General features: G+C 45.2%; 1 protein-coding gene across 6 annotated transcripts in view; it reads right to left on the bottom strand.

Annotated features, from left to right (window-relative positions):
- FMNL3 (formin like 3) overlaps positions 1–13,936 on the bottom strand; it is a 53,875-nt gene extending 39,939 nt beyond the window's left edge. For 2 of the 6 annotated variants that reach the window (XM_072798003.1, XM_072798006.1), the window contains exon 1: positions 13,675–13,935. In XM_072798003.1, coding sequence (XP_072654104.1) covers positions 13,675–13,800 — 126 coding nt within the window. In that variant the 5' untranslated portion in view covers positions 13,801–13,935. Of the gene's footprint in view, positions 1–13,674 lie in introns of all 6 variants that reach the window. The other 4 variants (XM_072798001.1, XM_072798005.1, XM_072798004.1 and 1 more) reach the window with 3 other exon arrangements.
- Between the last annotated feature and the right edge of the window lie 4,146 nt (positions 13,937–18,082).

The following is an 18,082-nucleotide window of genomic DNA, read 5'->3' as shown; positions in this document are numbered from 1 at the left end:
AAAGTGCTGTGTTGACAGCAGGCACCTAAGACACACTTCCTTAATAAATCAAGAAAGGAAGGAAAACGAAATGAAAGCAGAAAACCGCTCATAAACTTCCAAGGCTGTTTCTGGCATTCATTTAGAGGGAGCCTTTGTTATTGCTCTCTCCTAACTACTTGTTCTTTGCCTCCCAAGGGCATACCATAATTTGCGATTAATTATTTATTTGCTTAATATCTGTCTTTCCAGGGGTGCCTGGGTACCTCAGTCAGTTAAGCCTCTGCCTTTGGCTCAGGTCATGATTCCCAGATCCTGGGATGGAGTCTCACTTTGGGCTCCCTGCTCATCAGGGAGTCTGCTTCTCCCTCTCCTCCTGACCTGGCTTGTACCCTCTCTCACTATAAATAAAATCTCTCACTCTCTCAAATAAATAAAATCTAAAAAAAAAAAATCTGTCTTTCCCCGTAAACTCCACCAAGGTAGAGACGATATTTGTCTTTTCACCACTGTATACCCAGTGGTATTGCTGGCACACAGTAAGTAAAACAAAACAAAATAAAACAAAACCCTCCAAAAACTGAAAACCAAAACACTTGAATAGCCCATGTCCTAGTGGGATAAGTCTGACTGAATCCAAAGCCCAAATCTTCCTACCACACCTCTTAGCAAAGGACGCCTTGTCCTGGAGCCTCCCATATATTCTGCTATAATCTACACACCCTCCTCCAAAGCAGCAACCAAGGGAAAGGAGGCTGACCCCGGGAAGAGAAGGAAACCCTAGCTCACAACAGGGGCTTGGAGTCAGACTGCTTGGATTCAAATCCTAACTTCACCACTTACTGTGTGATCCTAGTGAGCTACTTAACCTTCCTGGACCTCAGTTTCCTCATCTATAAAATGCAGATAATAAAACTACTTCATAAAGTTGTGATGATTAAATGAATCATGTGTGAAGAGCTTTGCATGGTGCCTGGCATACCATTAGCCCTGGAAATGTTAGCTATGAAAATGATTAGCTATCTGTATTCCCGGGAGATAAGAATCTAGAGAATGTGGCTTCCGTGGGGGTCAGGGCTGCTAAATGGTCTTGACTTTGAAAAACTTAGCAGCAGTGAAGTCCAGAGCTCACAGTTATTCTCTTTGCTGACTTCACCTGCTACAGCTCTGCTAAGGCTGGAGGTGCAGCTTTCACTGGCCTAGAAATAAAAAAGGCTAAAAATACACAACGAGGCTGTGTCTGGGGGACCAAGATCATGCCTATATTAAAGAATTTAAAATACAACCTCAGGGCAGAAGAGCATCTCCTAAGATTCTTTCTACTCTAAAAACTAGTGCCAGCTCAGCACAGGGCAGGGAATGGGCTGTGGCCAGTTGCTGACCCCACTGGTGTCCTTTCTCCCTCTTGCTCACTTCTTTTGGCTCAGTGCAGGGAATAAGAAAGAGGAACTTTCTTCTTTGCAATAAAAGTTGAGTGCTGGGATGCCTGGGTGTCTCAGTGGTTGGGTGTCTGCCTTTGGCTCAGGTCATAATCCCGGGGTTCCTAGGATAGAGTCAGGCTCCCTGCAAGGACCCTGCTTCTCCCTTCTCCCTCTGCCTGGGTCTCTGCCCCTCTCTCTGTGTCTCTCATGAATAAATAAATAAAATCTTAAAAAAAAAAAAAAGTTGAGTCCTTCTCCCCTGTTTTTTTTTTATTGCCTCCTCTTCCCTCAGAAGAAAAATAAAAAAAAAAGAAAAATAAATACATGAGTACATACTATAAAATTTTTTTCAATCACCTCAAAAGCTTACAAAATAAAAAATGAGTCACTCATCAGCCCCAACTCTATCCATTGCCTTCCAAGGGTCATCACACAATTAAGTCTGCTGTTGATTCTTTCAGACCTTTTTTCTATATATTTACATATAAACATATGTGGCTTATAAAGCATTATACACAGTCTCCTTTTAACTGCTTTTTAGATTATTTTATTTACACACATACACATCTTGGAGATTCCCATCAGCCACTGCCATTTATTGAGTGCCTACCCAGTGCCAGTTATTTGGCTGTACAGTGATAAGCATACATAAAGTCTCCACCCTCCTGGAGCCAACAGTCTCAGTGGACAGATAATAAATAAGTAATCAACAAATAATTTGAAAATGAAAATAATACAAAAGAAATAAGTAGCATGTTAAGATAGAAAATTAAAAGTGAGGGAGGCCTCTCTGAAAGGTGGCATTTTTTTTTTAAGATTTTATTTATTTATTCATGAGAGACACAAAGAGAGACAGAGGCAGAGACACAGGCAGAGGGAGCAGGATCCATGCAGGGAGGCTGATGCGGGACTTGATCCTGGATCCCAGGATCATGCCCTGAGCCGAAGGCGATGCTCAACCACTGAGCTACCCAGGTGTTCCACATTTTTTTAAACTGAGACCTGAAGTAGAAGCTGGATCAAACCGCTTGAAGATTCAGGGAAAAGGCATTCCAGAAGAGGAACCAACTTGTGCAAAAGCCCTGAGACAGAGAGGAGCTTGTACTGAAATGAAAGAAGGCTAACATGGAGTGTGGTGAACAGGAGGGTGAGTGAGGTTGAAGAGGTCAGCAGGACCAAATAATGCACAATCTTAAGGGCCAAGGCCAAGAGTTTCCTTTTTTCCTATGTACAAAAGGAAGCCATTAAAGGTTTTAGGCAGGGGAAAGATGCTATGTAATTTATATTTTAAATTTGGCTGCTTTAGGGAATCCCTGGGTGGCTCAGCGGTTTGGCACCTGCCTTTGGCCCAGGGCGCGATTCTGGAGTCCCAGGATCAAGTCCCACGTCGGGCTCCCAGCATGAAGCCTGCTTCTCCCTCCTCCTGTGTCTCTGCCTCTCTCTCTCTCTCTGTCTGTCATAAATAAATAAATAAATCTTAAAAAAATAAAAAATAAATTTGGCTACTTTGTGGAAAATGAACAGGGGGATGGAGAAAGGGGCAGTAGAGGAGGCCAGTTGGTTGGCTATAATAGAAGCAAGAGCTGATATTGCTTGGACTGAAACCATGGTAGTAGAGAGAAAATGGATAGATCTGAGATATATTTTTGGAGATGGAATCAGGTATGGGAGAGACAGAAGAAAAAATTAAGGATAACTCCCAACGTTGGCCTTGAGTAACTAGGTGAATGGAAGGGAAATAGATTTGGACACAAAACAGACCATCAGGTTGTCCCTAGTTTTTTACAATTAAACAGTGCAGCCCTGAGGATCCTTTTTATTTATTTATTTATTTATTTATTTATTTATTTATTTATTTATTTTCTGAGGATCCTTTATATGCACCTTCCTGCACATGTGTAAACAGTTCTGTAGGACAGTTTCCTAGAAGATGGCCTGGTCAGAGGGTGTGCCCATTTGAAATGGATAGACACTCTAAAATGCCTTCAAATATGCCTGTACCAAATTACCCCACCATTAATTGTGTATTAATGTACCATTAAGACACCCATAGACATTATCAATCTCTCAAATTTCACCTAATGATTAGTAGAAAAAGTGTATTTTTAAAAAAGATTTTATTTATTTATTTGACAAAGAGAGACTGCAAGCACAAGTAGGCAGAGCAGCAGGCAGAAGGAGAGGGAGAAGCAGACTCCCTGCTGAGCAGAGAGACGATGAAGGGCTGGATCCCACGACCCTGGAATCATGACCTGAGCCGCAGGGAGATGCCTAACCGAGCCACCCAGACTCCCCAAAAGCATATATTTTAAATATTCATTTCCTTGACTTCTAGTAAGATTAAGAACCTTTTTCCTTAACTTTTAATTACATAATTAACACACAAGTACACATTCTCCTTATAAAAAATGTAAACATTTTATAAAGCTAAATTAAATTCAATTTGACTTTCCTGTTCCTCCCAATATGGTCCCTTCCCTCCCTCCATCCCAGAGGTAACCACTGTATACTTCCAGAAATTTTTCTGTGCATTTAAAAATCTATACATACGATCAAGGATTAAGCGGTTTTTAGAAGTTGTATTCCAGCAGTCCTTCTAACATGAACAAAAAAAAAAAACTGAAAATTTTTGCTTAAGTCTCCTCTAAGTAAGTGACATTTAAGTGGAGACCTTCTGCAGGTTAGTTAACCACTCTGAGCCCTGTCTTATCACCTGTAAAAGAGAAGTGACACAAATGCCTCACAGAGTTGTTGACAAGTTAACGGATGTAACACATGTAACAACATGCGGCATATACCCAACAAACGTTGTCTTTCCTTAACCTATACAAGTTAAATTGAGGCATTTGCTGGAGACCAGAAACTGAGCCATTCCTATAAGGATGAGATAGGAGACTCTACCCAGAAAAAAAGTTTTTTCATAATAAGGCCCCTAAAACCTCTTTCCTTCAAAAATTTTAGTATGAAATGTTCTGAGCTGTCAAAAAAAATCTTAAAATTATTATTAGTTTCTTTTTACCCCTGTAAGGTAGAAAGCAAGAGGATTTAAGCATAAAAGTAACTCCTAGAGACTGGCTATTCCCAGTTCTCTCTCAGGCACACCCTGGGAAGCTGACTGCCTGAATATTCCCAGAACTTGGGCCTGCAGGAGGCAGTTGCTACATTAGGCAGGTAGGACCGCCAAACACAGGATATGACCTAAACCTTGGATCTCACTGCAAGGATGCCACTGGTTCCCCTGGCTCGTCAAAGTACATCCTGTCATCTCTAAACTAGATGTTCCTGGAGGCTGAGAGTGTAAGGACAGACCCTATCACAAAATGTCCTTAATCAAAAATAAATCAAAATGTCCAGGGGCAAGAATATCTCCCCTAAATGAGAGTCAGCCAAGTTTCAACAAGCTCTCTTGTTTGGAACCACCACCAAGAGACATCATTTTATCTGAACTGATAGCCAGGGCTTCTTCTCCTTACAAAATATCAAGAGTACTTGTATCAAGGGACTTCTGTGGCTCCACCTTCTCCCTCAGCTCTACCTTCCCATTCCTCTAGGCTCAAAGCCAGAAATTCTTTAGCAGATCCAAGAATAAGCTTTAAACCCCCAGATACTGTGTGTGTGTGTGTACACATATGCGTTAGGGTGGGGAGAATTAGGGGTCACAGGTCTAATCAGATTTTCAAAAGGGTCGGTTACCCACAAGATTCAGAAGCATTGTTCAAAGATCTCTCAAACATATTCCCAACCTCAAAGAATTTTTACCTTGGCTTGAGGAGCTAACCAGGAGCTAACCAGGGGTAGGTAAAGATCAGCAGTGGAGTATGCATACCCCAAACTGCTCCTTGATAAATTTATGGTAGGGCCCAAAGTACAGAGGGGATCAGGGAATCGGGCCTTAAACAGAAGTCATAAAAGAGATCCATTTCTTGCCTGAGGGCATAACAGGAAGTGGGGAAAATCAAGAAAGTACCAAAAAACTATGGTTCTGCTTTCACTTTTACTGCTCCCCGAAGCTTAATCCCCAACTGGGACACGGGACAAGGGAGGTATAGATTAGTAGAAGATGATTCTCAGCAGGGGTGGTGTCAGCATGTGGACAGGAGCATTCTTTACTGTGTGGGACTGCCCAAACGCTGTAGGATAGTTAATATCCCTGGCCCTGCAGCACTAAGTGCTAGTAGCACCACCCAGTCAGTATGATAACCAAAACATCCTCACTTATTTCCAACAACTCCCTCCTGGGATCATACCACCCCCACACGACAACCACTTTTATTTATGGGAACAGAGATTGGTGTAGTGGGTAATGTATATGCCACAAACATTTATTTGTAGAACCTTTGTAGGTTACAAAGTATTTTTACTATGTTTTCTACTTTAAACAGCCTCAAAATCCTGTAAGATAGGTATCATCATCACCCATTTCATAAAGAATGAAATTTGCTCAGAAAGAAACATTTTTTAAAGATTTTATTTTAGGGGTGCCTGGGTGGCTCAGTTGGTTAAGCATCTGGCTTCAGCTCAGGTCATGATCCTGGGGTCCTGGGATCGAGCTTACATCAGACTCCCTGCTAGGTGAGGAGTCTGCTTCTCCTTCTCCCTCTGCCCATCCCTACTGCTTATGCTTTCTCTCTCTCTGTTCTCTCTCACAAATAAATAAACTTTTTATTTTTAAAAAGTTTATTTATTTAAGAGATAGAGAATGTGGGTGCATGAGTGTGAGGAGGAGCAGAGGGAGAGGGAGAGAAAAACTCAAGCAGACTGTACTGAGTGCAGAGCCCAACATGGGGCTCCAGCCCAAGACCCTGAGATCATGACCTGAACCAAAATCAAGAGTCATATGTTTAATCGACTGAGCCACCCAGGTGTCCCTGTAGGTAGGTAGTTCTTAAAATAACCATCTCCTAAAGTAGGGAAAACCAGGCTCATCCCCAGCTCTTCTTAAAGAGGCACTGGGCAACTGCAGAAGGGGTATGACATAGTCTAGACCTGAGTAGATGAGCAAGTAGGGAAGGAAGAGAATACATACCAGCTCTGTTAATGTGTTTAGGGACCCAGAGGCAAGATGATCAGCCCCAACTCCAGCCCCCCTGGCAATAACACTGGCTTAGGGTGGGAAGGTGGTAAAAGAGATGGGGAGGGGATAGGAGGAAGAGATGAGGACAAGAACTGAACCACCACATTGTAAACAGCCTAAACCCTTCCTCTCCTGGCAAAATTCATCATGTAAATAATTCTGCTAGCCCCTTGGTTCTGAATATTATTTACAACACCATTCAAGGACCTCAAAGTACTTTATAAACTAAGAAGAATGTGCAAATTCATAAAGCGGGGCGGGGGGGTTTACTGCTTCCAAAACACCCTCTCCAGGTCCTCTCTTACCAAAACACACAAACTCCCAGCCCATGACTTTGCTGTGAGGGGATGAAGGACAGAAAAGGCGAGAGAATCTGGACAGAGGGGGCTCTGAAAGATGAAAAGAGAAGCAGAGAGCAGGCTGGGAGGCAAAGGCCAGCAGGGTATCTCAAGGACAGGGAGGCAGCTTGACAGTTCGACGTCTTCCTTGGGTGATTCATTTTCCCATGTGGAAGGAAAACAACACGCAAAGATGCGGCTTTGCTGAGGGAGGCAAAAGAGAGACTGGAACTGGGAACTCAGGAATTCTAGCTGCTTAGTTCATCTCTGTTCCAGAATATACTTTTCTTTATGGATGACGATCTTAAAACCCTTCAGTCCCCAACTGGTGCTGATCAAAGAGGGAGTCCTGAAGCACCCAGCAAGGAGCAGGAGGTGGGGGTGCTGTGTGGAGACAGCACCCTCTCTTATCTTCAAAGTAAAAGGTCCTTCCTCTTCTCTGAAGTGCATTTCCGAACTGGAATGAACCCCCGGCCTTTCCCTGGCACTGCTTCAGCTCAGCTCAGACTTGGAAGAAATGTTTCCCCAGGATTGAGGCGACCAGCCTGGTCGACCAGTTAACACTCTGACTTCAGGCAGCCAGCGCTGCCGTCCCCTGAGCCCACCGTAGTCAGTTCTGGGGCGGAACTCTGGTCTTGACCACAGAACCAGGCCCTGGCTCCAACCAGCCTTCCCAGGCAACCTCAGGGGCACGGGAGGATCTGTGGTCTCATTTCCTCTCCACCTTGGCTTCTTTTTTCACTTCACTGAAGATTAGCTATTTCCACCACGACTAGTTCCTGTTCTCAGCAGCTGTCGTGGTTGTTTCCCCACAGACAGAGCTCTGAAACACTGGTATGGCTGCCACCTGGACCGTCCCAGCTGCAGACTTGTCCCAGACCCAACAAGTCCTGAGCTAAAGGGTTTCTTCATCCCAGATAAAATAGCAGGGAGAAGAAATTAAGGGACAGGAAGCAATTCCAAGAACTCCACAGTAGATACACCAGTGTATCCATTTTAAACATTATTTTAATCTCATAATATGCTCTTTCATATGTGAAAATTTTTATAATAAAAATGGAAATGTACACATTTATCACATAGAAATATGTATCTGTAATAAATACCCAACAGAGAGCAAAGATCACAAAAGATGGCCAAAACATTTATGATGAAATGTTGAAAGAAATACAAAGTAAAACACTATTTCTCATTAATGAAATTGGCAAAGGTTTTTTAAAAATGTTAAACCATCCAGTAATGTTTAGCTTACAAAGAATGGGAGAGATACATACTGTCAGTGAAAAAGCCAACTAGTATAACTTTTTTAGAAACATATTTCTCAAAAGACTTTAAAAAAGCATATCCCCCCCCCAAAAAAATATCCCCTTTGACCCAATAATTATACTTCTAGCAATTTATCCTACATAAATAATCAGAGGTGCATACAAATAGTTATGCACAGGATATTCTTCACAGTTGTTATTTATAGTGGCAAAAAAGAGAAAAAAGATAAGGCATTAATAAAGTACTATACTATGAAATACTACCTAGCTATGAAATCGTGATACTGAGGAATGTTTAAACAAAGGAGAAAATGCTTAAGATAGTAAAATAAAGGGGATCCCTGGGTGGCTCAGCGGTTTAGCACCTGCCTTTGGCCCAGGGCATAATCCTGGAGTCCTGGGATCAAGTCCCACATTGGGCTCCCTGCATGGAGCCTGCTTCTCCCTCTGCCTGTGTCTCCTGCCTCTCTCTCTCTCTCTGTCTATCATGAATAAATAAATAAATAAATAAATAAAATCTAGTTCATTAAAAAAAAAAGATAGTAAAATAAAAATCAGCTTACAATACAATTTGCACAGTATGATCCTAACGGTTAAAATAGGTATAAGTACATCAAAAAGTTAATAGTAGACAGTGAGATTACAGGTGATTTTAATTCTCTTCTTTATATTTTTCTATATAGTTTATACTTGTTCCATTTTTAATTTCTAAATTTGCTTAATAAACATGTCATTATTATTGTCATAATCAGGAGAAAAGAAGCTATTCTCAATCCTCCCCCCTTCCTTTGAAGATACGCGCATGCACTACTTCTTTTTTAAAAACTATTTGGAAATATGTATCGAGGACCTTAAAAACTTTATATCCTACAACCTAGCAGGTTCAATTTTGGGTTTCTATCCTAAGGAAAACTCTAAATATTGAAAAAGTTTTATACATCAAGATGTTCATCATAGCATTGTTTATGATGGCAAACAGAAGCAAACAACCTAAATATCCAACAATAGAACAGTTAAGCACACAATGGTACATTCACTTGAGGAACCACTGTACAAGCATTTAAAAATGTTTACAATGACAGGCTTGGGAAAACTAGTGAAATAACAAAGCCAAAAAAAAAAGAAAGAAAGAAAAAACACAAACAAACCCCAAACTGGATTAAAAAGTATATTCCAATATTACAACATTATACAAAACCTTATGCAGAGAAAAAAATATGAACAGTTTTAAAAACACATTGGCTCCATTTGGTAAAGGAACTAGAGAAAATATGGATGCTTTTCTTCAATATAAATCTTAAGTCTTTTCCTCTTTCTAAATTGTTCAGACTTTTCTTAGGGAATGAGTATTACTTTAAGAGGAAAAAGAAAAAAGCTAAAAGTCCTTTTAAGCAATGAAAACATTCCCAAATGACAAGAAGCCCACTCCATCAGCCCTATCCCCTGAACTCCCCACACACCTCCCCCAGTCTAAGGCAGGGTCGCATGGAAAGGTCAAGAGAATAAGGCTCCTCTCTTGTGGCCTAAGGTCTTCTCCATGGGGTCTCTGAGCAAAGGGGTTCCCCTGACCAGCTGCTGTCAAGGGTCCTCTCCCTCCCCCATGTCCTATTCCAGCCTGAACTAATTCACCACAATCCCCAGGGCTGGGAAAAAATTTCCATCATGGCCATTTGGAACTTGATATTTAATCCAAGTTTTTCCCATCCCCTTTCTGTGTCACAAGAGGCCCTCAAAGCCTCTTAGACAGCTAGCACCCAGACCAGCTTAGCTCCCATGTCAACGCTACACTTAGAGCAAAACCCCAAGCCATCAGTCATCACCAGGGAAATGTGAGAGGAGGAGAGGAGGACCCATGGCAGGGACAGGCTCTGACATACAACCCCACCCTTTTGCCCTGACAGCCTTCTCCTGAGGGATATCCAGGGCTTTTTCTGGCGTCAGAACGTTTAGACTCCATTTCAAGTCCATAATAAGTCAGCAAAGAGAAAAGTGAGGGTGCAAACACAGCAAGGGCAGACAGCTATCCTTTCAAAGCAGTTAGAGATCCCTGCCTCTCCTCTCTTAGCAAAGGCCAGTACTGGCTTCTGAGAAACTGAGGTTGGGTAGTAATCTAGTTGGGACCAAAACACAGACTGGGGCTTTATCAGAACAGAGATGGGTTCTCATTCTGGTATTAATAGAGAAGCTCCAATAATTGCACCATCCCTAAACTTCTCAGTACTCAACAGCATAGGAGTTGCTGCTCAGACAGGGAGGTAAAGAAGGATCCCAGAGAAGGGGGGTAAAGAAGCATAACACAGCTTCACAATCTTTTTCATATCAGGGCACAGCTAGAAAATGATACTATTTGTATAGCACACCGAATAAATGATGGAACTGATCCCAGTCAGAGGTGACCAATCAGGGACCTCAGCTGCCCCCAGGTATGAGGGGATCAGTATCCGAGCACAACAGTAGGGAAGTCTTAGATTAGGGCACTGGGCCAGATTAGAACTCTTGGGATCAATGTCCTGAACAAATCATCTCATGGCCTTAGACCTTCAGCTCTACAACCTCGGCTGACAGGCTATGTGTCAGATCATGTGTCTGTTCCAGAAAACTGGGAACCTGTGGTCTTGACTCACAATGATATAACTTCCCCAGCCAGTGTGCTTTTGGGGGGGTGGGGTTGTTCCAAAGATACACTGGAACTGGGGGAGTCCCTCCATCTGACAGCAGAAGGCAAATCCTGAGACTAGCTATACAGAATAGGGTAATTGGTCTCATCATATTTCTAAACTTAAAATCCTTTTGGGGAATACAAGTGATCTCAGATCTGAGTCACTGCTGAGAGCTACAAATTTAAAAGCTACCATTTACTGAGCATATAGTAGTTGCCAGACTCTGCTATCTAAGTACCTGACTTCCAGTTTCATTATATCCACACAGCAACTTCATGTGGCAAATACTATTATTATCCTCATTTATAAGAAGAAACTGGGACTCGAAGAGATTAAGCAACTTGCTTAAGGCCAAACACTTTTCTAACTAGAGACTGTGGAGAGGCCAGTATTTGAGGCCACTTTACCTTGAAAATCCATATGCTTAACCAAGACACCAGTATGTCACCTCAACAAATACCCAAATAACTTTTTCATAAACCAAATCAATCATAATGATGCTGACAATATGGGAAAGAAAAGAGTAAGAAAGGAGCAGCTTGTCTGACTCACACAATCAAGAAAAAAAGCTAATCTATACTGAGTACCTCCTGGGTACCAAGGGCCTTATATACATGGCTCATCTAATTCTCATAAACCTATCAGGACAGAAATTATTACCCTATCTTCTAGATAAAGAAATCTATAAAATTCATAGATGAGGCTTAGAGAGGTTAAGACAGTTACTAAAACAGCCTTGGCTTTTTCTACCACACTACACTTCTCCTGAATACAGGAAATACACCTGAGCTTACTCCAGGGTCAAACATCCAATGGCCAGTGCTATTTCCAAATAGTAGGACAGTAAAAGAAGGATAGTGAAAAAGGCATGTTACAGAAGCAGAGGAAAGAGCCCCCAGAGAAGAACTCAGATCCCTAAGAAAGTATGATTTCTCTGTGTTGGAAAAGTGAGGTAAAATCCCCTCCGCCCATAAGACAGCTAACTAGCCCTGGCCTGCCCTGTTCCAACCCCCGATCAGCAGCAGCTCAGACACACAGAAACAAGACCAAAACAAAAGCCAAGAGGAACCAAATCAAAACTTTATTCAGAAAATATAACTTGCAAGTGGGTGGTCCCTCTGGCTTGACCTGTGCTCTCTGGGTGCTCTGCTTAGTAATCAGGACACCATGTGCATGTTGTGGCTATTAAGCCATCAATTTGCCAACTAACTAAACAAACTTGTCAACCAAGCTCCAATGAGGACATGATCAACTCTGGTTCTGAGCTCACACAACCAACAGCCTGGCAGCCCTTACCTAAGGCAGCCCCTGACCCAGTCCACCTGAAACCATCGCTTTCTCTCCAATTTCTGTAACTACCTCGCGCCAACTCATGGTGGTGGTGGGGAGGAGGGGGGATTTCACACCCCCACTGGAGTGCATATTCCCTCCCACTCTTTTCCCCAACAGTTGAGCTCTTGTTCTCAAGGGCACCAAATCCCAATCTCTCCTTCTCAGCCTCTGAGTTGGCCACAGTACATTAGTAATCACTGACTCACCCATCCCCTTGAGGAGGCTGGGGGAAATGCAGAGGGCCACAGGATGTGTGGCCCAGATCCCTTTGGCCCTCTGCAGAGTTGGTGGGCAGAGAGGTTCCCGGACCACGGCTTCCCCCTGGAATACCTCTGAGCTGGCTTGTGGTGCCAGTGGGCTAATGTCAGGCTCTCCACCATCGGAGAGGCCGGGATCTCTAGACAGTCCCACTGTTGCCAATAGATCTAATCTCCCTATTCCAAGGCAGATGAAATCCAATAAGGCTGCTAAGTCCACAACTATTCCCTCCGCATGGGCAAAGGCAAAATCGGCCCTCTGGGCCGTACCAACAATAACAGCAGCATTAACACTGCTCCTTTAGAGAGTTCTCGGAGGAACTAGGAACTATTTCCCCAAGTTTCTTAAAGGTTTACCTCTGCTAGCAAATGTCCCATCACCTAGTTCACTTTCTTTCTCCAAAACCTCGTTTTGTTTTGTGTGTGTGTGTTTTTGTTTTTGTTTTTTTACCTCCAACACATTTTCTGGCTTCATCCCAGGGATACCAGCTCAAATCCTCCCTATCCACAGAGCCAATGACACCAACGTCCAATTCCCACATCAAAGAAGAATCCCAAAGTCGGCTTAAAATTCGTCTATACAGGTCTTTGGGAAACCCACAGAAAGACTAAAAAGAAGCACAGGCAAAGAACACAAACCAGCCACTAGGGCTTAACATAAAGAGGGAGGGGGAAAAAAAAAAAAAGGACGCGGGATGGTTTGTGTATTGTTTCAATTGGAAAAATACACTGGTGAAATGGTTTATCCACATGTTCAGCCTTTTGGGCAAATCCACTAAGAACTCTGCAGGATGCCTGCAGGCCATTCTGAAAATAAGTAGAATGGCATCACCCTCTATCCCACCCCCTTCGACAGCTCCCAGCCCCCTCTCCTCCATTCCCCACCTCCCCAAACATCTGGTCTGGGCTGGAAGTGGGACCCACTCCCCGGGAAGCCTCCATGTTAACACGAGAGGCGGTCTCCCCAGCCACAGGACCCTGACTTGGGCTGAGGGGCGGGCCGGCCCCAAGTTTCTGGATTCCACCCCCACCCCCCACCCCGCACCAGCAGGAGGCTCAGAAATGGGGGTAGAGTTCTAGGGACCCGGACCCGGGAAGGCTGTCGGGGCGGTGGGGAGAGGTGTGAGGGCTGCAGAAGAGGGAGGGAGAGGGAAGACGTGCGGATCCCGGGGAGGTCCCGGGCCGGGGACCCCTCCTCCGAGGTCGGGAGGCCAGCGGCTGCTCCGAGGTTGCAAGGGGGCACGGAGCGCGCATCGGCAGCGCCCCCGGCCCCGAAGGGCTGGGCCGGACGGGGGCACCCGGGCCCCGGGGACGGCAGGAGGGGGAAGGGGCCGGGCTCAGCTCTCACCAGCACCAGGGCGAACCTCTCCTCCAGTTCACAGGGCTCGGGCATCGGCATCTTGCCGGGCGGCGGCAGCAGCGACACGGAAGGAGGCTCGCCCGGGCCCCCCTCGGCGCTCTCCAGGTTGCCCATCTCGGCGGGGCCCCCTCGGGGGCCTCAGCCCCCCACCTCCACGCCCGGGGGCCTCGGGCTCGGCCGCTCCGACCCGGCTCCTCCCTCGGCGGCGGCTCCCGGGCCCCCGCTCCTCGGCCCCGTGCGGGGCGCCGGGCTCCTCGGGGTCCCGCGGGCGGCGGCGCGCGGCGAGGGCGGAGGCAGCGCAGCGGACAGCGGCAGCCCAGCGACAGAGCCGGCGGCCGCGGCTCCCGCGTTGCCCCTCCCCGCCCCCTCGCGCTCTTTCCCGTCCCTCCCCCCCACTTCGCTTCCTCCCACCCACTCCCGGCCGCGGCTCCGGCTCCCCCCGCCCCCCGCGAGCGCCGACTGCAGCCCGCGCCGCGCGCCCCATTCATGCAGGGCCCGCCTCCCGCCCACAGGCCGCCCCGCCCCCGCGCCGGATTGACGGCCGCGCCTGCCAATCACAGCGCCTCCCGCCCCCCGGCGGCCTCGCGCCTGGCGCCTAGCGCGCCCTGGCGGCCCCCATGCGAATCGAATCGCCGCGGCGTGGACGCGCGGGAGGTGGACCCGGTCCTCTCCGGCCGCCCGGAGCTCGTGGGGCACACAAGTACGGAAAAGACAGGGCACGGTGCGGAAGCAACTAGGATAGGGGGCTCCCTGGGTGGCTCAGCGGATTGGCGCCGCCTTCCGCCCAGGGCGTGACCCTGGAGACCCGGGATCGGGATCGAGGCCCGCGTCGGGCTCTCTGCGGGGAGCCTGCTTCCACCTCTGCTTCCACCTCTGCCTGTGTGTCTGCCTCTCTCTCTGTGTCTCTCATGAATAAATAAATAAAATCTTTTAAAAAGAAACAACTAGGATGCTCAGAAGAGGGAGCGAGACCACAACTGTTGAGCGTTATCATAGGGGACTCATTCGCACTGAGGAGTGAGGAAGACCTTAATCCACAGAGACAGGTGAAAAGGCATTTGGGGCTCACCTGGCTGGCTCAGTGGTTGAGCGTCTGCCTTTAGCTCAGGTGATGATCCTCTGGGCTTGCAATGGAGTCCTCACATCGGGCTCCCCGCAGGGACCCTGTTTCTTCCTCTGTCCGTGTCTCTGCCCCAATCTGTGTGTCTCTCATAAATTAAAAAAATAATAATAATAAATAAAGCATTTGGGAAGACAGAATCTTACCAAAGTTCAGAGGTTGATCTGGCTGGATGTGAAAACACAGGTGCCCAAGAAGGATGCTACTCTGGGCTAGGTCTGCAGGTGGGTCATCACTGATGATGTGATGAACATTTACTGTTTCTTTCTGCCAGTCTAGCTTCCATCCCTTTTCTTCCAGTAGTAGCACACACACACCCACACACACCCACACACACGCTTTCTCTTAGAGTACCACCCATCCATCCCCTGTTCTCAGTCCAAATGGAGCTGAACTTCACCCCCTCTCCAGGGGGCCCTATGACCTAGACCCTACCCTCAGAGACTGTTTTAGGGATCAACACTTGACCCAAACCCACAGTATAAAATTCGTTTCCCAGGCTTTCACTGTAAAAGGAAAGATACTCTCTTTCCATTAGGGCTGTTGGATTGTGAGAATGTAAATCTGGAGCTGCTGGTAGCCATCATGCCATCACCTGTCACACCTCAAGCATGCTGGGGAAAGCAAAGCTAAGAGATAGGGACAGAGTTCTAGCGACATGCTGAAAACCTGAATCTACCCAAGCCTGAATTGTCACGTTGACTCTTTATTTACTTATTCAACAATTTTTTTTTTTTTTTTACTGAAAAGCTTATTATATGTCAGATACTGTTTGAGGCTTTGAAGATACAGCTGTAAACCAAAAAGGCATATATCTTGCCCTTTCGGAACTTACATTTACAACTAAACAAGTAAAATGTACAGATGTTAGTACATCTGTACTAACAGTGTTGATAAAAATAAAACTAAAAAGGGATAGAGGTGGAAGAGGTTAAAATTTTAAATAAGGGAAGCCTCGGTGGCTCAGCAGTTTAGCGCCTGCCTTTGGCCCAGGGCGTGATCCTGGAGTCCTGGGAACAAGTCCCACATCAGGCTCCCTGCATGGAGCCTGCTTCTCCCTCTGCCTGTGTCTGTGCCTCTGTGTGTGTGTGTGTGTGTGTGTGTGTGTGTCATGAATAAATAAATAAAATATTTTTAAATTTATTTATTTTTAAAGATTTTATTTATCCATTCATGAGAGACACAGAGAGAGAGAGAGAGAGAGAGGCAGAGACACAGGTAGAGGGAGAAGCAGGCTCCGTGCAGGGAGCCTGAAGTGGGACTCGATCCCAGGTCTCCAGGATCAGGCCCTGGGCTGAAGGCGGCACCAAGCCACTGAGCTACCTGGGCTACCCAAAAAAAATTTTTTAAATAAGATGGTCAGAGAAGGCCTCAGTAATAAGATAACATTTGGATTTGGATAAAGATCTAAAGAAAGGGAGTAAGCCATGTGGATATCAGAGGGAAGAAAGATCCAGACAGAGAGGATGGCAAGTGCATGCTATGCCTCATTTGTTAGAGGAACAGCCAGGAGGCCAGTGTGGCTGGAGTCCAATGAGCAAGACAAAGAGGCAGAATAGATGAGGTCAGAAAGTAACTAGATGCCATAGTGTGCAGGGTACTATAGGCCACCATAACAACTTCAGTTTTTCTCGAAGTAGGAGAGATCGCCATTGGAGGACTTTGAGCAGAAGAATGGTATGATCTGACTTCTGTTTTAACAGGATCATAATAGCTCTTGCATTGAAAACAGACTGAATAGAGGCATGGTCCAGGAGATCACTTAGAGGCAGATACAATATTACAGGTGAGAAATGTTGGTGGTTTGAACTAGGGTAGCTGTACAGATGGAGAGAAATGGTCAGGTTCTTTTTTTTTTTTTTAATGTTTTTTTTGCCACATTTTGTTTATAGATATAAGCATAATTATCTCTAAACTTTATTTAGCCCAAGAAATGGTCAGATTCTTGATGGATTTGAAAGTAGAACATTTAAGTACCTTCTATGCCCAATGTGGGGTTTGAACTCACAACCCTAAGATCAATAGTCACATGCTCTGCTGACTGAGCCAGCTAGGAGCCCCAGGAATGGTCAGATTCTTAACAGATTTGAGAGTAGAACCAGTAAAATTGTTTGGCACTTTGGAATTATCTTTTATTAACCCTCCACATTCAAGGTTTTATTTGACCTGAGCAACTAGGAGGATGGAATTTTCACTAACTGAAATGGAGAGAGGAGTAGGTTTGTTGAGGGAGAGCCAGAAAGAGAAGATTAGGAACAGGGTGTTGGCTGTGATGAGTCTGATTTGCAGACTGGACATCCAAGTAGAGGTAGTGCTTGGCAATTGGATATAAATGAGTCCGGAGATCCAGGTTGGCAGTATCAATTTGGAAATCATTAGCATATGGATGCTATCTAAAGCTGGTGAATTCTCTTTTGCAAGTCAATCTGCACTGTTTCTGTTGCTTACAACCCAAAAGTGGAGGAGTCCTTGTCTTTTCCAGACCACTGAACCTCTCTCCTGTGAAGCTCAATGTCTTTCAAGCAGTTGGACAAATCAATCACCTCACAACTTAGCCCCTTTTACTCTCTCCCTCCTCCCCAAGCATATTTTCCCAACTGCTGTAGCAGACTCTTCTAGAGCAGAAGAGTTATAATGTGACTGAAGACTTCTACTACATAAAACTTGAGAATTCAAAAGGGGAAATAATTCATCTATCACTTTTTTAACATTTGCTCAAGGAACATCCAGCAGAAAGAAGAGACTTGATAAGACAGTAAACAGCAGTGTATTTACCCTTATGTGGTCTTTTGGTCCCCAAACTTTTCTTTTTGGTTTTGCTTGACCACCAGATTTTTTTTTTTTAAAGATTTTATTTATTTATTCATGATAGACATAGAAAGAGAGAGAGGGGGGCAGAGATACAGGCGGAAGGAGAAGCAGGCTCCATGCCGGGAGCCCTACGTGGGACTTGATCCCGGGGCTCCAGGATCACGCCCTGGGCCAAAGGCAGGCACCAAACCGCTGAGCCACCCAGGGATTCCCCTTGACCACCAGATTTATGTACTCCAGGGACTTCTGGAGTCTTCTAGATTACTACTTTCATTGTTAACTCTGCTCACCCACCTTCAAAGTGTCTAACTTTATACAAAGTAAAGCCAAAACTTAATGTGGTATTCAAAGGTCTATATCATCTCTAAACCGTAGTGCCCCTTCAAACTACTTTTCCTATCTTACCTGGCTCTAATATTTTTTTTTAAGATTTTATTTATTTATTCATGAGAGACACACAGAGAG

The sequence above is a fragment of the Canis lupus genome, chromosome 25, assembly GCF_048164855.1.
Source record: "Canis lupus baileyi chromosome 25, mCanLup2.hap1, whole genome shotgun sequence".
NCBI lineage: Eukaryota > Metazoa > Chordata > Mammalia > Carnivora > Canidae > Canis > Canis lupus.
The sequence above is the reverse complement of the archived record's forward strand: the minus strand, read 5'-3'. Positions and strand labels throughout refer to the sequence as shown.